Source organism: Clarias gariepinus, chromosome 10 (assembly GCF_024256425.1).
Source record: "Clarias gariepinus isolate MV-2021 ecotype Netherlands chromosome 10, CGAR_prim_01v2, whole genome shotgun sequence".
NCBI classification, from domain to species: Eukaryota; Metazoa; Chordata; class Actinopteri; order Siluriformes; family Clariidae; genus Clarias; species Clarias gariepinus.
This window is the reverse complement of record NC_071109.1, coordinates 22504615-22527308: the sequence shown is the minus strand read 5'-3', so window position 1 is coordinate 22527308 and position 22694 is coordinate 22504615. Positions and strand designations below refer to the sequence as shown.

At 38.8% G+C, this 22694-nt stretch overlaps 1 protein-coding gene across 2 annotated transcripts; it reads left to right on the top strand.

Annotated features, from left to right (window-relative positions):
• The first annotated feature begins 639 nt into the window (after positions 1-639).
• On the top strand, positions 640-22425 carry stag2b (stromal antigen 2b). 2 transcript variants are annotated; one of them, XM_053505534.1, is made up of 33 exons: positions 640-827; positions 4761-4895; positions 4979-5057; positions 6539-6682; positions 6767-6863; positions 6958-7034; positions 7130-7334; positions 7506-7657; positions 9249-9322; positions 9680-9803; positions 9908-10006; positions 10272-10351; positions 10469-10576; positions 11575-11686; positions 11825-11942; positions 12384-12487; positions 13162-13254; positions 13345-13434; positions 13522-13725; positions 14139-14209; positions 14311-14398; positions 14487-14567; positions 14654-14746; positions 14841-15015; positions 16155-16294; positions 16404-16505; positions 16607-16755; positions 16843-16971; positions 17499-17704; positions 18516-18768; positions 19109-19222; positions 19799-19925; positions 20149-22425. In XM_053505534.1, the coding sequence occupies exons 2-33, from the start codon at positions 4852-4854 to the stop codon at positions 20269-20271; spliced, it is 3855 nt and encodes a 1284-aa protein (XP_053361509.1). In that variant the 5' UTR covers positions 640-827; positions 4761-4851; the 3' UTR covers positions 20272-22425. The 2 variants fall into 2 exon arrangements, with proteins under 2 accessions (XP_053361509.1, XP_053361508.1); XM_053505533.1 differs by having other exon boundaries at positions 640-831.
• Positions 22426-22694: the final 269 nt, after the last annotated feature.

Below are 22694 nucleotides of genomic sequence, written 5' to 3'. Positions count from 1 at the left end.
CTTCCTAGTTAGTTTGTTGCCAACATGCCAAACCATTTTCATTTCACCTCACACTGAACTTACATCTTGTGTTATTTGATCTTTTCTAACACTGTTTCACTGTTAAATAATAAATGTTTTGGCATAGACATGACTCAAAATAACGTGGTGTTGTTAGTCTTTTGGCTGCTCCTATTGGGGGGCTTATGGGGCAAGCATTCCATTTTATCAGGGCTAGGGACTGGCACTGCATCCACATGGCAGGTGAGGAACCAACCACTGAGCCATCAATGCCCCTGTGTAATGTGCCAAATTTCCAATAATAAAATAAAGAGTAGCGTGGAGTAGTGGTTATCACTTCGTGCTTGATGAGTTTCCTTAGGGTACTTCGGTTTTCTCCCACAGTCCAAAGACTTTAGACTGCCATTACCAAATTGCTCATAGTGAGTGTCTGCATGCTTGTGCCCTGCAATAGACTGGCATCCCATTCAAGCCTGGAATTGGCTCCAAATCTCCTATCTATCTATTTATGTATCTATCTTTCTATCATTAAAGCGTCATAACACATTTTGACCACTAGATGTCACCCCCAGTCCACTATGAGGGGTCGTGACCATGTGACCAGCAGGTGGCAGCTTTGTGCTGTTTCTCCAGCTCGATTATCGAAACAACAAACCAAGCGGTGCGAGCGGGTTGTGTATGTGTGTGTATGTGTGTCTGAAACAGACAGCCTCTGACCGCCACTTTCAAACTAACATCTATGAATCTGTCTGGGCTTTTTCTTCCAAACAACTAGCGGCAATCGACACTGTTACGGAGCTGCATATGTGCTGGATTTAATACTGCTGGTGGGTAAGTTGCAAAATGGCGGAGACGTTTACAGAAGTTGGTGGCGTTTAGTGATATTTTGCTGAAAGCTAGCCTCGGTTAGCTTGCGTAGCGGAATAAGCGGGACCCGAGCGGTGTAGTTCGGTCTAAGAGAGGGTCTGTTCGGGTTTAAAACGTCGCAAGTGACGGATTTAGGCGCGCGCGAGCGCGGGTCAGTAGGCCACTTCCGCGGTATTTGTGCGCGCGCGGTGTTGTTGATGTAGCTAGCTGGCTAAACCCGAGCGAGCCCGCGAGCGCAGCCGCTATGGCGAGGAAACTGGAGCACAAATTCACAACCAAGATGGAGGACGCGGGGAGGCGGTTTCCCCCCCGCACGTGAAAAAAAAGAGAAAACTGTTGTCGCACGAACAAAAAACGAGACTCGAAAAACCTGGTATTAAAGTCATATCATATCGATTGGTATATTTACCGACAGGAAATGTACCGTAAATCACAACACGACTCTATCGGCTGGAATGCATGATGACTGTAAAGCTGAGCCAAAATGGAGAATCCCGAAAACAGCTGCTGGATCGGTTTCAAGATGGAGATTTCTCTCTCTCTCTCTCTCCCCCCTCATATTCGCGTTTCCCATATAACTTGTTTTGCCGTCGCTGTTCATTATTTTACTTTTTTCAGTCACCAAGTTATTTTGTGAAAATTGTATTACATACAAACAGGAAGAAAATACAAAGAAAGTGTTAAAACTGTTCGCTTCTCGTCCTGCTGATGTTTCGTGCGAGCTCGAATCGGCGTCCTGTTTTCTCACGTCTGAATTATTTATCACCAGAATCCTCGTGAACACGTTTATCACGAGGAGAATGTGTAGTGTAGTTCACTCTCAGCTCACTCGCTGACTTTACTAGAAACTACCCAGTTAATAAAAGTTACACCATCAAGTGAAGGAGAACTCACGTTGTGGACGAGACACACAGGTAACGAGCTGAGTTAGCAGCCTAGCTGGGAGTTTAATTCACACTCGGTCACTGCTTGAGGTTCTACCGAGCGCGGGCTTTTAAAAAGCATTTATTATAAAGTTTGCTCTGTGTATGTGTGTTTGTGTGTGTGTGTGTGGCTGACTATCCTGCGCTACTCGGAAAATCACCAATTTCATTTCACCTCAGATTCAGTGTCCTGGTGCTTGTTAGCTTCATTTGGCGCCACTTTTCAAAAAGTGAACCTAGCCTTTTTTTCTTAAAGGGTTTCCTGCTTTATTATACACACTGTATATTTGTATAAAATGTGTATGATTATGGTTATGTGGTTACCGGTCTGCTTTTGTTTTACTCACTTGTTATTTCATAATAGTCTTGCTGACACTTTTAGACTTAACGGCGCCCCAGATTCTCTTTTAAGACATGCACATTAGTTTCTCAGTAAATTTAGAAACTTTTACCATACTGATTTTAGCATTGTTTTTGTCGTCTGTGTAATCTTGTCCATGCTTTTTATGTATTATTATTATTACTACTACTACTACTTACATTGATCCTAACAGTTAGTCTCAGCGTGTTTTCAATGTGTGCATTAAAGAAAAGTACCTGTGCTTTCATGTTATCCATTTCCTACTTTTATGACATTAAATCTCACTAATGATGAAATGAATCTGTGTGTATTTTATGCATTACGCCACGCCCTTTGCGTTACTATGGTATTGTACCTGTAGCGTGCTTACTCGTTAGGCAGTGTAATTATTTTATTTTTTAATTATCACGTGATTATTATTATAATTCTTATTCTTTTATCATCTTCAGGGCCGTGTTAAAGAGAGAAAACTATCAAACGCCACTGATATTAAGCCTTCGCTCGAGCACTAACGCGTCTTCTGTCGCTTCCTTCCTCCTTCCATTTATTCTTGTTTACGGAGGCGAATGATAATGACCGCCTGTGATTGGACTCGATAAGCACGAGGGCGGACAGATGAACGCCTTATATGGTAACAGAGGAAGCGCGCTCCCATACTTGTTTCCTGGAAACCGTAGACGGAACGGCCAATGCACGCGCCGCATAGCGTGACAGTGTGCGCCGACCACGCCCCCTTGTTTTCATCTCGTTTCGCGAGCACATTTTGAGGCCTGTGGCTCTTCCACAGCAAGGGATCGGAACGGGGTACGCGGTGTACCCTGGTTACGCAATGCTGAGTTATAATTTTGGATATTTTGTAGAGGTGATGCATAGATGCGGTAGATGTGCAGCGTGTTTGAGATATATTAATGTCCGATCAGGTTCAAAGGTTGCGCGTGCACGTAGACACGTGTCTGTGGTAGTATTATCCCCTCCACCCCACCCTCATGGCCAGGCTGTTTCTGCTCCCGCTCAGAGATGTTCAGTCAGCTATGCACAGTGCATAAATCAGTAATTGACAATTATATGTGGAAATGTCAAAGCATGCTCTGGAAATACTATTCCACTTTCCTCATATCAAGTTTATTTTGCTCACACATCTCGATCATGGGTTAATATGCAGTATCTGTGCCTGGCAATCATTTGCTGGTTCTACTTAAAGCACAAGAGGATGGCTATCTTGTTAAGGATGTAACGTTATGCCACCAGCTGAGTCTGCTCCGTGTGCCAACATGTGTCTCAGTATTCAGATTTAAACAGGAGCTGTGCATGGTCTTAACTGGAGGATTTCTACACGTTAAATACAACGGAGAGACACTGAAAGATCTGTATGTAGAAAACCCGGCTCTGAAAGTATGGTTGAATTTAGACAGTTTCTCAACCTCAGCTACAGTACTAGTAATAGTAAATGGCCTAATTTAAACCACTCAGCTCTCACCCGACGGATGCTCAGGATGCTGTAGATTTTTTTGTGCAGTGCCACACATTCGCGCAAATGAATGTGGGTTACCCTTTGTCCTGTGAGCTTCATATATTGCCATTTGGTTGCACACTCTAGTTTGTCCGCTCAGGTCTGTAGTCTCAGCTAGCTCCAAAGCCATGTGAATGCTTCTGACAAGCTTTCTTAAAAAAAAAAAAAAAAAGTACAATATGCATATATATTTTTTGCTATTTTATGCATGATACTTTTTCATTTTTTTTTTTAAGTATAACATTTTAATAAGTTACATTCCCATTATTTAAATATAGTCTAACTAAAGGACAGCAAGTGTAACTGAAAACTAAATATAAATACATCACTGTAGTCAGACTTATTTCATGCAAGATTGAGTACATGAATGAAATATAAAGGAAGAGTTTTTATGAATTATTTGTTTTGACAGGGATTAGTGTTTTTCTTCTTCTTTTTGGTCACTGTTTATTTAGCTTTCTTAACACAGTTTAATAAAAGGTTCATTACAACTGATTAAATATGTAAATATTTCTTATGAAGTTCTGATTATCTAAGGTAATTGTTTTACTGTAGAAGTGTGTGGTATGTCAGTCCTCTGGATAAAGCTTTTTTTCTTTGCTTCTCATGCTTGAATGGCTCACAAAAATCCTGGTAGTAAGATAAATTTGTGCGTTTTAGGGCTCAAATATAAGCACTACTCATTTTTTTCCCTTTTCCCCTAATTGAAGAGCATATATTTGCTTTAGTTACTAGCGACATCTGCGCTGAGACAGGAGTTCAGAACTGGGATTTATCTTGAGAGCACAGCAAGCATTACTTTTGTTTCCTGTTTCTGGTTTCTGTCTTGAGTGCATCACCCACATGGCCAAGCGCTTGCAGAGAACAGCTGTGAAAAGTAGTGCAACACTGCTCCCCTTGTGGCCATGATCTAACCACAACTTTATATTGCATAGTATTTTGCATCTTTTCTCTGGTTGTTCCCTGAACTATCGGTTTCAAGGTTGAATACAATCTCTCCACGGTTTGGCATGAAAATGTTTTAGAAAATTAAATTTTTGCATAATTAAACTTGAAATTTAATACAGAATGTTCTGATTGTTCTGTGTAACTGTTCCAGGTCATATGACAAAGGTCCCTGCATTTGCTGCTGGTGTTGACAGAAGATTAATACTTTGACAAGTTAAGGTGGTCCAGAAGATGTTAAAGAAATGATAGCAGCACCAGAATTACAAGCGGAGTTTCATTATCCCCAGTGAGTGACCCTTTATATTATTGTCCACACTCAGTCTGGTGTGTAATGAGATCATTGTTAAGATTGAATGTTGTGTTTACCAGGGACACAGACACACGATTCTCATCAGATACTGACTTTGATGACTCTGATGGGAGAAATGCTGCTCCGGGGAAAGGAAAGGTACGTGTTGTGACACTGAGTATCCTGCACAGAACTCTGACCAATCATTTGGCTTATGATCAATAACCTTACACAGCACAATAGTATATCTCTGTGCAGAATGGTTGCCTCTAACACTGAGAATGTTAGAAAGGAGAGTCAATTTTGAGGTATGTTTATGTATGGAACCTAATTATATTAATAAATCCAGTGTCACTATGGTTGTAGTTGCATATAAAGATTTGGCTGTAGGCAGTGTACAAGAGGCAAGGTCTAGTGTGAGTTATCGTTACATAGCAACAACAGGCGCTTCAGTCTGGGCACAGGGGTTTAGCTTTTTAGCCCAGTGTTTACTTGCTCTGCTTGTTAATGAGTCTTTTTAATGAGTTTTAAATGATGTCCATGTCAGCAAAACATCTGCCAAATGTCATTAGTCATCAGATAGCAAGCAGATGAGTTTGTGACCGCTGTAAATTTTTCAACATTTTAAGATTTATCAGCAAGGAAATTGTTGAAATTTGTATTTATTAGTGTTTTTTTGTATCACAATGTGATTTGAATTTTCAAAACTTTCAAACTTAAAAAAAAAAAAAAAAGTAGACATTGTTCCGGCTCTAATCTGAATATATAATCTGAAACGTTTATATTAACGCACGTGTTACTGTTTGTATAGTAACAGCTCATACGGTGTCATATGACGGCTTCTCTACATGATCTTACACTAATGATATTCATTTTACAAATTACAATCCTGTAATTGTCGCTGTGGTGCCTTTTTAAGGAGTTTATGGATGAGTTGTCAGCATGTTATCACAATTACGGTGCTTTGCAAAGTTTCCCAGCACGGGAAAGTGATAAAAGTAACTAACTTGTCTCTTGGACAGTGCATCGAGCATTGCATTTAACCCTTAAGCTGTGTGACTTGTCATTTAACTCATTACAAATGGCTGTCACTCCAGACCATGTGATTATAACAAAATAAAAAAGAAATCACTTTGGTATGAAATCATGTCACATTTTCAAAGTCAGTGAATTACTTGACTTTGATTACTTTCCTGGATTACTTTCCTTCTTGTAAAAGCTGATGTCTGTTATTACCTGCACATTAATTCTCTTCATCATCCAAATCTTTAAATAGGCTAAAATGTGTCACAGGAAGTTTTTAATCATAGGATGGTTATATCCCTCATGAGGTCATAACTCAAGTGCACATGCACAAACTTATTTTTTTTTCTTTGTTGTGTTCTGTTGTGTGAAAGTTAAAATATCCTACTGGTTAAGTTAAAATTGTATTTATGTTTGCCTTAGTAGGATGGACTGTAGTACACTTGGACGTAGTGGTTGATATTCCCCATTCGGCAAAGATATTGTTGTTAATTCTTGCACAGAGCGGGGGAAAAGGCAGACATGTTGTCAGATTGACTATGATCAAGAATTCTTTTCAGAGGATTAAAAATGGTAAATGATTTGTTGTTGAGGCTATGCTGAATCTTGTGTTTTAGGTGAAAAAGGGAAAGAAGGCCCCTGGGGAGAAGGGGAAAGGAGGTGGAAAGGGTGCTGGCCGCTTAAATGGACACCATCAAGAGAATGGCATGGAAAATATCATGCTGTTTGAAGTGGTCAAGCTGGGAAAGAGTGCCATGCAGGTCAGCGTCAACACTGCTGAGCTCTCAAACTTTAAAATTTGGAAATTTCTCTTGGTCTTATCGATTTTTCTCTTTTTCCTCCAGTCTGTGGTGGATGATTGGATCGAGTCCTACAAACAGGACCGAGACATGGCTCTCCTTGACCTGATTAACTTCTTTATCCAGTGTTCTGGCTGTAAAGGTACATTAATGATTCATTCCATCGTGAGCTATGGATAAGTTGCAGTCAGCTCATCAGTTATGAAGAAGCACTTTCTATCTGTTTATTATTTCAGGTGTTGTGAGCAGCGAGATGTTCCGGCACATGCAGAACTCTGAGATCATCAGAAAGATGACTGAAGAATTTGACGAGGCAAGATTTTCCTGCTTGTGAAAAAAGGATGTATAAAAATATGCAGAGAAATTCCGTACCGGCGCTAAATAAGAGTATTGTGTTTGTCGCTGTAGGACAGTGGAGACTACCCACTAACGATGGCTGGGCCACAGTGGAAGAAGTTCAAGTCCAGTTTTTGCGAGTTCATTTCTGTGTTGGTCCGTCAGTGTCAGTACAGCATCATCTACGATGAGTATATGATGGACACGGTCATCTCCCTGCTCACCGGGCTGTCAGATTCCCAAGTGCGAGCCTTTAGGCACACCAGTACACTAGCAGGTCAGATGTAGCAACTTGCAAATCATTTATAATGACCAGGCATTCTGCTCCGAGGGTTTGTGTACTGTTGTTTATCTGAGCTCAGTGTGGATGCGCTGTGGCTGATGGTCGGATCAACAGCATGTCGTTTTGGCTCATGTCTGTTTGTCGTACTTGTTGTGATCTACACAGCCATGAAGCTGATGACTGCTCTGGTAAACGTAGCGCTGAACCTCAGCATTAACATGGACAACACTCAACGCCAGTATGAGGCCGAGCGAAACAAGATGATCGGCAAGCGGGCCAGTGACCGGTTGGAGCTGCTCCTACAGAAACGCAAGGAGGTGAGCATAGCGTTGCAACTCCGTAAGCAGCTTTAAGGGGTCTGTACAGGTTTGTGCAGTCTATAGTTAATAGAAAAAAAATACTGTACAGCTAAATGATGGATGAGGTAAAACAAATTTCATAGCTGACTCTGAATTTTATTTTTGAAACATAATTATTTTCCGGGTGTCAAACACACAAAGCTCTTGCTTTAACAAGAAATACTTTTTTTATAGGTCATGTTTAAATGTCAGTAGGTCACTACATGACCAACCGTAGAGTATGCAAGATGTAAACCAGGTATCTGCCATGGTGCCGTTTGTAAAATACTTTGTTCATGCTTGCAGAAAATTTTCCAGGAGCAAATTTTTCCTTCCCTGTTATAGTAAAGCTTTTGAGCTACGTCCTGTTATAAAGTCTGAGGAAATGATAGTGATCTGTTGAGACCTTTTCGTGAAAGATGATGTATGTGATTTTATTCGTGTCTTAACGCAAGCAACTCTGCACCACCAATCATTATAAAGCATAGAGGCAAGCTGCGTTAGTGTTCCAGGTCTATAAGATATTTAATTTAGCATTAGTTATATCTGCAGCTACTGATCTGCCACGTTCGCTGTGAAAGAACATGTGACATTTTTTAGATGTGACAAAAGCGTGTTCAGAAGTTTTGTTTTTTGACTGCTATGACCAGATCTTTGGTCTTTATAATATATGCTGAATATAACCCCCTTAGTCAATATAGTGTATATAAAAGAATATCAACAACAAAATAACATAAATATTCTATTATTGTGTATAATTTTAAAAATATATAAAATTGTATAGCAGCTTCAAATTATACGTAACGGCACTATTGATGATTATAATAGCTAGCTGGGCCAAGGAGCTTGTGGATAAGGAATGTTGTCTTTAAGTATCTGGGTCATGGTATCCATTACTTTCTAGGATTAATGATCTTTAGTTAAAGTGAATAGCTGTTGCGGTGAACATAACAGTGCTTAGTAAATGTGTAAAAATAAACGTGTATTATTTGATGGCATACATTTATTAATAGAATGTTTAATTTAAAATCCTTCACATTGTCCAGTACTATCAATCGAAGATCTTGTGCATGCAAAACACTTTTTTTTTTTATTAAAAAGGGAAAGAAATTAAATAAACAATAGAAACTGACTCGCCTCTAAAATGATTTAGTCATGAGGATTTCCTAAATAACATATAATCCTGTAGAAGGCAGAATAGTCAGGATGATTGCAAATAGCAGAGCTATCTTTAGTTTGCAGCACTAATATTAATTAACAGTTCAGTTATGTAATGATAGTCCTGCTGGCATGCCATCTGTGTGAGTTGTGTTGGAGGCTGGTGTGTGATTTTAACTGGGAATGACCATTCATGTCTCGAGCATCGTGTTAAAACCTGTGTGTTTTGTTGGTGCATGGGTAAACTATCATATGCTTTTATTATAGTTGGATGGATACATATACTGTGTGTGTGTGTGTGTGTGTGTGTGTGTGTGTGTATATATATATATATATATATAATGTGACATATATTAATTTCATAATAAGATGTTTCTGGGGTTCATTTATATACATTTTTCTTCTTTTGCAGCTTCAAGAAAATCAGGATGAAATTGAAAATATGATGAACGCTATTTTCAAGGGAGTTTTCGTGCACAGATATCGGTATGCCATTTTTTTCTTTTTCACTGTCAAATGTGTTAGGTTTTCTAATAGAAATACCATTGGAATATTTCTGTTAGTTTTTTAAACAAAATTCTATTGTTTGATTGCTAATACTTATTAATTCAAATAATCTGAATGAATGTAAAAAAAGGAAAAAAAGCTCTACAGGTTTATTGATTAGAGAGAGAGGATGGGTATTTAGATTATGATCACATAAATATCACACTATAGTTGATTGGTGTTTTTCTAAATAAACAAATCCCTGTTTTCGTCAGTCTCGTTTAAAATCAAAAGCTAGCGTCTAGACATTACCATGACAAATTGGGCTCTGTTCACTGATTGTTGCTGTCTCTACAGTGATGCAATAGCGGAGATTCGAGCAATCTGCATCGAGGAGATCGGGGTGTGGATGAAAATGTACAGTGATGCTTTTCTCAACGACAGCTACCTGAAATATGTCGGCTGGACCATGCACGACAAGGTGAGGTTTATGATGCTTACCCAAATCCTCGACCCTTACTGGGACGAAGCATGTGCTGTTTGATAATATTGGGGACCTCATTGTTTCTTTGCTCTCTTCAACAGCAAGGCGAAGTGCGGCTAAAATGCCTCACAGCTCTGCAGGGCCTCTACTACAACAGAGAGCTCAACGCCAAGTTGGAGCTTTTTACCAGCCGCTTCAAGGTGAGTGCCATCTGCAGTTTATTTCTTTCCAAATGCATGGAGAGAGAGAGAAGGCAAAATTGAGTTAGTCTCCAAGTACAAAGCAGTGTTTCATTAAAGTGTGATGGTGGAATTGTTTGAAAACTTAGTAAATATACATGGCACTACTGTAACAAAGTTTCTATATCTTCCTGAAGTTTTATATAAATTCATGTATTCAGGTTTGTTTGAACTAGTTTTCCATGGATTATATGCAACTTGCTCCAAACTGTCTCTCTCCTTACAGGACCGCATTGTTTCCATGACACTGGACAAGGAGTATGACGTTGCAGTGCAAGCAATAAAACTACTCACGCTTGTGTTACAGTAAGCATGCATACTCTCACACTGCCTAAATAATTATCAAATATTTTTTTAAGGCAACTAGGTGACACAAAACAGGATAGTGTGCTAATTCTGGGGTTTTGGCGTTTGCTTTTTTAGTAGCAGTGATGAGGTCCTGACAGCGGAGGACTGCGAGAGCGTCTACCACCTGGTGTACTCAGCCCACCGGCCGGTCGCTGTGGCAGCTGGAGAGTTCCTGTATAAGAAGTAAGGCTTGGTTTCACTTCCCTTTTTTTTATTTTTTACTACTAAGACGAACATGCTTGTGCCTCATTTTAAAACATCTGCATTTCCTGGAACAGGGTCTGTTTTGGAAAGAAAAAAGTGATTAGGGCAATACAAGCATGTTGAACACATGGGTGCAGGTGGGTTTAAGCATTGCATGCTAAGGTTTAGGATCAGGATAGTTTTTGGACCTATGAGTCTTGGGCAGCAGTGAGACTCGCGTTATATGTATCTTTGTTGTACACTGCTTTGCATATTGCTCCTCTTAGTTCTGTGTATAGCAGCTAAGATCTCAGGAGGATGAAGTGTAAAACACGCTTCCTCTAGAGCGTATGAATCCAGCCAACCGAGTCTTTTTTTTTTTTTTTTTTTTTTTTACTGCTGCTCAGAGTCTTTTAACATGGTGTACACCACTGTCTGCCTTCTTCCGTGTGCAAATTTGTGAGTTCACAAATGCCCTTGATTAGCGAGTGATGCCTTGTTTGACAGGGGAAAGAGAGCATGCTATTCACCCAACCCGGAAAGCATGACCAATTTTGCTTCCATGGCTGTCAATTTCCAGAATTTTAAGTCTCCTGGATGCTTTTCCGTTGCTCCAGTCTGAAGCACATTCTTGTATTTCTTCATGTTGGCCATCATCTTTGCTCTGTCATCATTTTATGGGACTTTTGGTGTGTTGGGACATGACGTTTAACTTATTTCCACTGTAGTACACATTTTGTGTACACATTTCCTGCTAATTTTGACCTGACGCAGTGCTTACAGTGAATTACTGTTAATGGATTGTCAGGGCAACTCAGCAAGTTAGGAGCATCATAATGTAGTTTATATTTTCCCCCTGACTCATTTTTTTTTCCTGGGTGTAAATGTCATAGGTGTTTACAGCAGGCTCCTGTTGTCTGTGCAAAGACGTAATACAGGACCAAATGATGGCACATTGTTCCCTTAAGCAATCTTTTTGTCTTTGTTTCCTTTCACAGATTGTTCAGTCATCAAAATATTGAAGACGATAGCATGCCTAAGAGACGAGGTAGACAGAGTCTGAATGCAAATCTCATGAAAACGACCGTTTTCTTCTTCCTAGAGAGTGAGGTAAGTCAAAGCAACCCGTTCAGCTTCATGCACTGGTCGTCATCATGTCAACATGTTGAACATCTTTATAGATAAAACATAAAAAGCTTCAAATTCAAGCTCTTGCTAGAATAAAACGCACTGTCTCTGCATTTTCAGCTGCATGAACACGCTGCGTACCTGGTAGACAGCATGTGGGACTGTGCCTCCGAGCTGCTGAAGGACTGGGAGTGTATGATCAGTCTGCTGCTGGATGAGCCCCTGCCTGGAGAGGAAGGTTTGTGACCCTGTCTTTGACCCTTACTGCAAGCTCTACTTCACAGGACTTTTACTTGCTTTCTTTTTTTTCAACCTACTCTTGTTTGTATTTTGAGGATACGTGCTAGGTTACATTCTACTAAACGTGGTAACTACATGTGGCAGTTAAATCAGCTGTGTTTCATATAGCAATATGTAAGACAGCTGTAGATTTTTAAACCTGACCTTGAATTCTTACTAATTCAAATTAGCAAAGGAGATGAAACTTTTACTCAGTTTCATGCAAATGTAGTAAGAAAACAGGAGTTTTGGAACGGTATCAGAGCCCCATGAGTTGTTCATCTTGTGAAAATTTGATTTATTTACGTTAACATTGAAATATGCATCTCATTGTGAGAACTGGCATGTGTTGCAATTGCAGCGCTGTGAGAATGTCTCTAATGCATCATGTCCTGTGTAGCTCTGACAGACAGACAGGAGACGGCCTTGATCGAGATTATGCTCTGCACCATCCGCCAAGCTGCAGAATGCCATCCTCCTGTGGGCAGAGGCACAGGCAAAAGGGTAAGCGTTCACGTGGTAAAGCACATTCCTATCTCTTATCTCAAATGTGTGGAATATAAATTAAGTACAAGCTGATTCACACATACGGTGCATACAGTGAAACCTTGGATTGCGAGTAATGCGGTTTATGAGTGTTCCGCAAGACGAGCAAAGATTTTTTTTTTTTATATATATATAATATATTTATATATATTTTGACTTAAAAAACAAGCAAGTCTTGCAAGTACCGACTATCATGTATCACGCATGCGCTTCTTGTTTTGGGCAGAGCGTCACATGATCGCAACTGAGCCAATGTTTTTTTTTCGCTACAGAATTGTGGATAATCGTCTTCCCTGCTGGGTCTTATTACGCGACTCTTACTGGTATAATCAACATCTGTGCGCATGTGTACTGTTTACTATAACACTGTGACCACGTGTGTGTGTGTGTGTGTGTGTAAAACATATTTATTTTGTGTTCGTTAATTACTTTTATGTATTTATTCTTTTGGCCTGTGGAACGAATAATTAAAGTTTCCATTATTTGTTATGGGAAAATTCGATTTGGTTTAGGGGTGTTTTGGAATATGAGCCTACTTCCGGAATAAATTATGCTCGTAATCCAAGGTTCCACTGTACTCAACACAAAATAAGTTAGTGGTGGATTAAATTAATCTCGTCTTCTTGTTCCAGGTATTGACAGCAAAAGAGAAAAAAACACAGCTTGATGACCGGACACGAATGACTGAGCTTTTTGCAGTGGCAATGCCACCTTTACTTGCAAAGGTAAATAATTATGTGATTTTTATTATTGGTAAAGAAAAAGGTCAAACATTTCACTTGTCTATAAATACAAATATATTTTTTCCCTGATAGTATTCAGTTGATGCAGAGAAGGTGACCAATCTTCTACAGTTACCGCAGTTTTTTGATTTGGAGATCTATACAACAGGCCGATTGGAAAAGGTGAGCATTTTAGACACTGTGAATGTAAAATCATATTTTGTAAATTTGCTTTTTATTTAACATGCTTTTTTTTCTCTTTACTTTCAGCATCTGGAATCACTGCTGAGACAAATCAGGGATATAGTGGAGAAGCACACCGACACTGATGTGCTGGAGGCCTGCTCGAAGACCTACCATGCCCTCTGTAACGAGGAGTTCACAATTTTCAACAGGGTAGACATCGCCCGCAGCCAGCTCTTGGACGAACAGGTGGACAAGTTCAATAAGCTATTGGAAGACTTTCTTCAGGAGGTGAGAAGGGCAGACTGAGCTCTGTGCAGTTTAATAAATGTTTGTATCATCGTACTGTCTGTTAGTGTCGGCACATTTCTACACTTTTCTAGTTGAATTCTTTACAATATGAATAAAAACGATTGTCTTGCTTGGTAAAAACAAAACGGGTGTATTTAAAAGCAGACAAAAATGTACGGTGGCTCGTCCTCTTTTGCAAAATAAATAAATAATGTAAAAGCCCTTATTGATATTTGAGTAGCCAGAGTTTAAAAACTGTGTGTTTCAGCTCACATGAGCGTTCATCAGTGCAATCAAGGAAATGAAACTGCACAATTTAAGGTGTATGTTATATATATAAAATATAACTGTATGAAACAACAATTAATCTGAAATTATTCTCTCCCTTTATTTTGATGCGCTGTGGTTTTTAGGGGGAGGACCCGGATGAAGACGATGCTTATCAAGTCTTATCCACGCTAAAGAGGATCACTGCTTTTCACAAGTAAAGACCTGCATTTTACAGTTTACGTTCTTTCCTGTTATACAGCTGCAGCAGTTTGTCGCATCATTTGTTTGACTCGCACACTCTACCTTTCTCCTCAGCGCTCATGACCTCTCTAAATGGGATCTGTTCACCAGCAACTATAAGTTACTCAATACGGGCATTGAGAATGGGGACATGCCTGAGCAGGTGCCACTTTACATGCTTGTTTGGTTTGGCGTACAGAGTGATTATAACAAGTCACTGACCCAGTTTTTGTCTGCCTAACCTATTTCAGATTGTCATTCATGCGCTGCAGTGTACACACTATGTGATTCTCTGGCATTTAGCCAAGGTCTCTGAGGGCAGCTGCAAAAAAGTAAGACAGTGTTTGTTTGTTCATTTCTAGTCTAGGTTGGTTTTCTTTTTGTCGGGTTTGTTAATTATTTGTTTTGACACTTGCAGGAGGATATGGTGACTTTGAGGAAGCAAATGCGAGCGTTCTGCCTGATGTGTCAGCGATATTTATCCAGTGTCAACACCACCGTGAAAGAGCAGGTCGGTATGAGCCATTACAAGCTCAGTTTATTGTCTTTCTGTTTGTGTCCTGCTTGACAACACTTACTTGACTTGACTAACACTCTCCCTGCAGGCCTTTACCATCTTGTGTGACCTGCTGATGATCTTCAGTCACCAGATCATATCAGGAGGGAGAGAGGTCCTGGAACCTCTGGTTTACTCACCGGATGCCTCGCTGCAGTCTGAGCTGCTCAGTTTTATCTTAGACCATGTATTCATCGACCAGGATGAAGATAGCAACAGCACAGGTTCGGCATACACAGCCTTGTTAACACATTAAAGTCTATGTGGAATGGAAAGACCTTCCCTTCCCATTTTAAATTTTTTTTAATGTGCAGAAATTGGCTTTAGAGCATGAGTGTATTTGTTATTAGATAGATCAGTTTTTAGAGTGCAATGTAAACATGGAGCTGAATGTCCTTTGGACTCTGATAAACTGGTCTGACCTAAATGCTTGTTTTGTATGCAAACGTGTATATAGATTATTGAACACTGTAAAAGCTTACAGCTTAAATGTTTACATGCTTTAAACTATTTTTAAGGATGCGTATAAAGGTTTGAAAAATCAAAAGGTTTTTAAAGTAAGGTTTTATTTTATAATGTAAATTTCAGTGGGAAGTTAGTGTACGAACCTTAATCTTTCAGTCTATCTGTGTATTCTAAATGTTTTGTACACAGTTTTAGTTTTTAGCTCCCGGAGTCCCTTTATCTCACAATTACGCTCTAAAATTCACTGATCATTATTGAGAGAATTTGCCACAAGATGGAGACAGTGTAGCTGTGTTCATGAACTCAGAAACAGTATATATAAATTTAAAATATTTAAGACTGGATGTGCCCTCAACTTCATTTGTATGAAATTTAATTGCACTCTCATAAGTGCGTTTAAAAAATCTACTTCATCTATTGATATTTGGAATAACATTTTTGGAAAAACACACAATTGCACAAAGGTGTGAGATTGCATTTATTAGATAGATTTCCATTGCACACTCGTACTGTAAGTGCACATTTAAAAATCTGCAGCTGTTGAATTTTGAGATTAACTAATGTAAAAAAAAAATCCGTAGGATTTAAGGGCATTTTCCATTTAAATTTCAAACTGGCATATCCTCTCTTCTTGTTGGCCCATTGCGATAAAACAAAGCCTATCTGTTACCTCAAGCTCGGCCAGATACAGCTGTGAAAACCCCATTGAAATTAGCTCAGTAGTTTTAACATGATGCATGCACAAACAAACAGACCAAAAACTAATTTTGCTGGGTTCTGTTACTCATCTAGTGTCCTCTCGAATTATTTTTCACAAATATCTTCAACACACCAACTTTAGAGTTTCATTACATGTATAAATTACTTGGTTATTTCCATGCTGGACTTATTTGAACAGATGGGCAGCAGGACGATGAAGCAGGCAAAATAGAAGCTTTACACAAGCGACGTAACCTCCTTGCTGCTTACTGCAAGCTCATCATTTACAACGTTGTGGAAATGAAGACTGGCGCGGACATATTTAAGCAGTACATGAGGGTGAGTCTCGCTTTGGTTCATTTTATAATTTAGATTTTATTTATGCCGTAACTCTTCATTTATTCCGTAATCCAACTCTAACCAGCTGACTGGCTTTTTTCTGCATTAGTATTATAATGACTACGGTGACATCATCAAGGAAACAATGAGCAAAACAAGACAGATCGATAAGATCCAGTGTGCGAAGACGCTCATTCTGAGCTTGCAGCAGGTAAATGGTTTTCCTTTTGAATTCTGTATGTAATTTACTTTGTATTCACTACTCACAACAAATTGGGGTTTACTTGCTCCTTTCTTTTTTGCTTTATATAGTTGTTCAATGAAATGCTGTCAGATCTGGGCCTTGGCTTTGACCGCTCATCATCATCTTTCTGTGGCATTAAAGAACTGGCCAGACGCTTCTCTCTAACTTTTGGTTTGGATCAACTCAAGACCAGAGAAGCTATCGCCATGTTGCATAAGTGTGTTTCTTTCTACTTTACGATATTTGCTTTAACGAATTTAGTGATCTGTGTTTGACTCCTTTTTACTTTGCATTTGGCTTGTAGGGATGGTATCGAGTTTGCCTTCAAGGAGCCGAACCCTCAAGGAGATGGATATCCTCCTGTAAACCTGGCCTTCTTGGACATCCTAAGTGAATTCTCATCGAAGCTCATGAGACAAGACAAACGCACTGTGTAAGATCCAGTTCTAAATGTCTTGCTTGTCGTGCAACTATGTTATAAAAAGGACAGCACCAGCAGTTTTTAAAAAAAAAAAACCTAATATAGTTTTCTCAAGTATTTACACAAACAAGATTGAGTCCACATAGAAATCAGGCAGAAACCAAAGACTCGATGAACCAGTTGCGTTTTAATTTACAAAAACCGATGAGCTTATGAATTTACTATGAAATCATAGACTTTCATTATGAGTAGCTGTTGAGAAAGCACATTTAAAAAATTTTTTACCAAGGAAAGTGAAAGTCCTGATCTCGTATACATTAGGGCAAATGGCGAAGTTGGTGAATTACTGATGACCGTTTTAAGCGGGTGGATTTTTCATCACATTTATGGTCCCAGTGCTGTTATCTGTACTCCTTTTTTTTTTTTTTTGCTTCCCCCGGGTGTGCCTAAAAAGTTTGCAACGTTTGCTGCCTTGTATAGCATTTGAAACACAGTTACCATAAATAATGCTGATCCTTTCTCTTTCCCTCTCTCCTCAGGCACATGTATCTGGAGCGCTTTATGACGTTTCAGATGGCATTGCAAAGGGAGGACTGCTGGCTCCCACTCATCTCCTACAGGAACTCTTTACAGGCTGGAGGTGATGATGACACCATGTCGGTGGTGAGCGGTATCAGCAGCCGAGGCTCCACCATCCGCAGCAAAAAAGCCAAGCCTGTCACAGGGAAGAGGAAAATGTCTGAAGGTACCCGCCTCGGCTCATATTACTGTCGTATGGATTGTGAATGTTCGGCTTCTTTATTTGAATCATAAATGTGGCCGCAGGTAAACTGGGACTGCACAAAACAATCTGAATAAAATCTGAATATTTTTTTGTATTTCAATTTTGCACCATTTGCATTTGGACAGTCAACAACTTTTGTTACACTCTTATTTGAAGCATGGCTTGTCCACAGAAGAAATTAAAACTGACCTGTGCATATATATATAAAAATGTGTGTGTGTGTATATAAACATATAATTAATATGTTTAAATATTAAATAGTTGACATGTAATTTGTTTACTCCCAGTTAGTAAACAGATCACTGTAATTGTTTAAAATGAAAAAAAAAGTGATTAGTCATTCGTGGATTATTCAAAATGTTCACATGTAAGTATGATAATCAGAATTGCTTTGTTTGTTCACAAGTGGCTTATTAGTTGCCAGAGGAACAGAAAACTTGCTACAATGGATTGTTCAACCATCTGGTGATTATTGCTGATAGTGTTTTACCTTTGTGAGAACACGCTGTTCTCTTAGCACCCTCCTATAATTATAGGTTTATAGTAAATAACAGTTAATTAGCTGAGGATTAAGATTACACAATACGTGCTGGGAAAATGTAGCCGGTACAATTTGAATCAGTTTATAAGTACGAAATATCTGTCCATTATATTCCTTACATAAATGATCAGAGAATGCAATCTGAATTCTGACACCAAAAATGGTTTTATGATTTTTAAGAATCACACAGCCATGGTATAACTTTTTATTTCTTCTTCTTTTGTTGTTTAGCCGAGGAGAGCAGCACCAGCAGCGAGGTGTGGCTGAACCGAGACCAGAGCATGCAGACGCCAGTCATGATGCCATCACCCCATCTCACATCAACAGTCATGCGCGATCCCAAACGGCTGAGGCCAGAGGACAGCTACATGGGAGTGTATACGATGCCTCCTGAGCAGCAGCAGCAGCAACAGCAGCATCCACAGCACCACACACACCCACACACACCCCAACCTCACCATCACCAGAGCCCCGTTGACTACAAGTAAGGGCCCAGTAGTCAAAGACGTTTATCTAAGTGGTGCATCTTTTTTTTTTTTATCTAATCAAAGATTAATTAAAATGAACAATTAACAACTTGCCATAAGATTCAAACAGGTTGTAAATTATTTTATGTGGTTTTAAATCAGTAGCAATTGTACAATTAAAGATTGCACAAAATTTAAGTTGCGAATTAGTGGAAAGCAGCATCAATGGAGGACCAAAGTGCGGTAGTCAGTTGTCCAGTGAAAAATGTGTCGTAACTGTACATAAGTTGTTCTGCTAGACATTATTGCTTGTGTGTGTAGTTCAATTAGTAAGATGATCGTCTGGTGTTTTTGCAGCACGCAAGTAACTTGGATGTTGGCCCAGAGGCAGCAGCAGGAAGAGGCTGCCAGGCAGCAGCATGAGAGAGCCATGAACTACGCAAAGCTGAGGAGCAACCTGCAGCATGCGATGTGAGTGAGCACAATACTACATATGCCTTAATGGTGCCTATGATGCTATAATAAAATCATAAAGTTGTCTAACCTGGCTGATCACATAAACCGATACATTTGTGATTATGCAAAATACATGAGTTAAGGACTACATCAACATGACACCAGTTTGGGAATGTTATCAAGTCTTTTTCTTTCATATGTTAAAAATAAATAAGCACTTTAAGCATATGATATTTTCTCTAATTATATTTATACAGTGCTGGTTAAAATATTTTTTTACAGCTGCAAATGGTAAATGAACAACATTACACAATAAATAGAAGACTTTTAAATGGCAGATCCCAATAACCCACACACACTTGTGTCCAGTATTGGCTGATTTGTAATTTCTGTAAACAGAAATCAATGCCGAAAACTATGATCAGGGCACCTTACAGAAAGCCTTAGAGCTACAGAAAGCATGAAAGTATGTTGTTTGGTGTAACTGAGTGAAATATTATTATTTTTTTGAGAGAGACAAAGTGATTTAAATTTAAGATTTACTAGCTATATGTTTATATGTATGTTTAATAACATGTTTCTCTTTTTCAGACGTAGAGGATCAGGGCTAATGGAAGATGATGAGGAGCCAATCGTCGAGGATGTAATGATGTCGTCAGAAAGCCGAATTGAGGATCTCAATGAGGGCATGGACTTTGACACGATGGATATCGATCTGGTAATGAACTGTTGGTTTTAATGGTATTCTCAGTACAGGCTTACCTTATAACTTATTTATAAGGATATGCTTTTAGTTTATAATATTTATATTCTTAGTTGACAAAACACAGTCTCCAATACCAGTCTGGTTCAGAGGTACTTTGCAGTAAGAAACACACAATGATACTGAGTGAACGAATTCCTTACTGTTAATCTAAAATCTTTTCGGGCTTGTTTTCCAGCCTGCCTCGAAGAATCGACGAGAGAGAACAGAGTTGAAGCCAGACTTTTTTGACCCAGCCTCTATCATGGACGAGTCTGTAAGGACCACTCATTTCCTGGGTTACGATGCTTTTCAGCGGTAATGGCCGGGAACAACAAAGGTCCACTCTATGGCCATGAGAGAACACCACTAGATGGCACTAGTAGGAGTGATTTCTAATAGACAGCTCAGTTCTACAGTTTACTTCATGTTGTGGAGTATAAACAGCCTCAATCTAAGAAATGTTAACTACATTTAAAGAGAAGCAAGGGCCATTTATTTGGTAACACTGAACTCACACTGAATTTAAACCTTTTCTTTTGTAGACCGTTGAAGTACCCATGTTTTAGGATAAAAATGGGTAAAATCTTTTTTGGGGGAAAAACTTTTCTGTAATATTAAATTGATTTTGTAAAAAAAAAAAAAAATTATACACAAGATCAGTGTAGTTACTGGTTAAACAAAAACATCTATTCTTGTTCACTAGAGACTTAAAAGATGATATATAGTGGCTTAGTCATTGAGTAAGCTTTCCCTCTTAAGGCAAAATGCAGGGGGGTGATCGAATGCCATGGATTGTTGGACTGTTCTTTGCCATGTATAAAATATATTAAATATATTTCAAAGTTGAACGTCATCTTGTGTGAAGAAGTGTATGTGAGCTCTCCTAGAGTTGTGGTATTTCTTGAAACTGGGGTGAATGCATCTTCTTTTTTTTAACTTAAAGATAACTATGTTATGTATAGCCCTTTTGTAATAGTGAGTAATCAGGTGTAAAGTAGTAATTTATAAGCAGGTTATTGCTCATCATAGTGAGTGATGTGATATATTTTAATCTTCTTAACTAATATGTAAAACGGAGGCCATCCTCCACCTCTTTATATCTAGTGTTTAGTTTCGTTCACCTCCCTTTGAGAACGATAACAAAAATGCAGCTCATTGTGTCGGTAAATATCAGAATTTTGAAACTGAATTTGTTTCACATAAATCATCCCCCAGATGTCAGATCTACCCCTTGCAAAGGGCAAAACCAAGGAATCAAAAGGAAATCTCTCCAATAGAGCCATTGTGTTCATCTCGAATTAAAAACAAAGATTACTGTTGTAAGTCTGCTCCATTGTCTTCTCCCTGACATTCAGCTGAACAGTGATTTAAACATGTACTTTAAAATAAAGTTAAATAATTTCAAAAAAGTATTGATTGGTGCTGATTTTATAACTGCGTTTAGGACTTTTCTTACTTTTAAGCTCCGATATAAAGCTGAAAAGGTAATAAAAAAATATATTGATGTAAAAGCATGTAGCCAAGCACCAAGGAGGTTTTTTTTATTTGCATTTTATATTGTTTTGTTTGTGCGTTTGCATTTTGTCAGGGTTTTTTTTTTTTTGTAACATTTTCCTAAATGTTTATTTTATGTTGAGCTCCACATTCAGAGTTGTTACATTCAGCTTTAAGGTTTGTTTGTTTTTTCCCCCCAATATTTAAGCCTTTGTGTAACACAATGTAATACTCCATTCACACATGAACGTTTCGTGTTGCTTTTGGGCAGCTCTATAAGATTAAATTAACACATCTAGCTTGTACTGAGACATTTGTATATCTCAACATGTTTTGTCAGAGGAATACCTTTTAATCATTCCATGTCTTGGCCTTAAACATGCCTGTACAAACGTTCTCAATTTTTCAATATTATGTTGCTTTTTATTTGTTGTTTTTGTGCAGATTTCTAACTATTTTAGACCAGTGATCACCAAGCCATGTCTCGGACATCTACCTTTTTCAGCAAGTGGTTTCAATCCTAAACCAACACACCAGCGCCAAATAAATCAATCTACCTGATTAGCCTGTTTGATTAGGCCTGGAACACAACTCTGTAAAAGGGTAGATGCCTTGGACAGGGGTGAGCACTGCTATAGAAGCCATGTTCCCAAATAGTATGAGTGTGTAATTAAGTTAGAAAGTGCATCGCAATTTAAAGAACTATGAAAATGAAGCCTTTGCAACTGGCACCTGTTTGTCACTCACCACTACATTGGCAAAACTGCTGAATAGATCGTGTAAATATACGTGCATTTTAACAAAAACTTAATTTTCTAGTGTTTTCTTCCCTGTTAATGTTTATAAACTTATGATCTTTTCCCTGTTCAAAGATTTATGCTGATACATAATTGTTTCCCTGTCCTGTCACCTACTGTACTGTTTCTGATTTCTATTTATCTGGAGACAGTAAGTTTTTGAATAAAAGTAAACAAGTCTTTCTATTGTGTGCTTCTTCTCTGCTTGTATTGGGTTCGTGTGTGGGCTGATTTCAGTTCATTAGTACTTAAGCTGCTCATTTGTGATTGGTGTAGTTGGGCAGGTTTGGGCCTTTTGAGAGTGGCGGTGGCTTGTTACAGTATGTAGGTGTTCACATGCCCCCCCCCCCCCCCCCCCACACACACACACATATTTGGTTTTATTTTTTTCCCCCTTAAATTTTTTGCCTGGCCATTTTCGGTGAGCTCGTGGTGACTGCATAGATTATTG

What these genes read in the sequence shown, in the direction of transcription:
- stag2b (XM_053505534.1), top strand. Translation starts at nt 4,852, where the DNA reads ATGATAGCAGCACCAGAATTACAAGCGGAGTTTCATTATCCCCA. An exon ending in CTGCTCCGGGGAAAGGAAAG is followed by an intron (nt 5,058 to 6,538) that starts GTACGTGTTGTG and finishes CTTGTGTTTTAG; the next exon opens with GTGAAAAAGGGAAAGAAGGC. An exon ending in GCCCCTGCCTGGAGAGGAAG is followed by an intron (nt 11,943 to 12,383) that starts GTTTGTGACCCT and finishes TGTCCTGTGTAG; the next exon opens with CTCTGACAGACAGACAGGAG.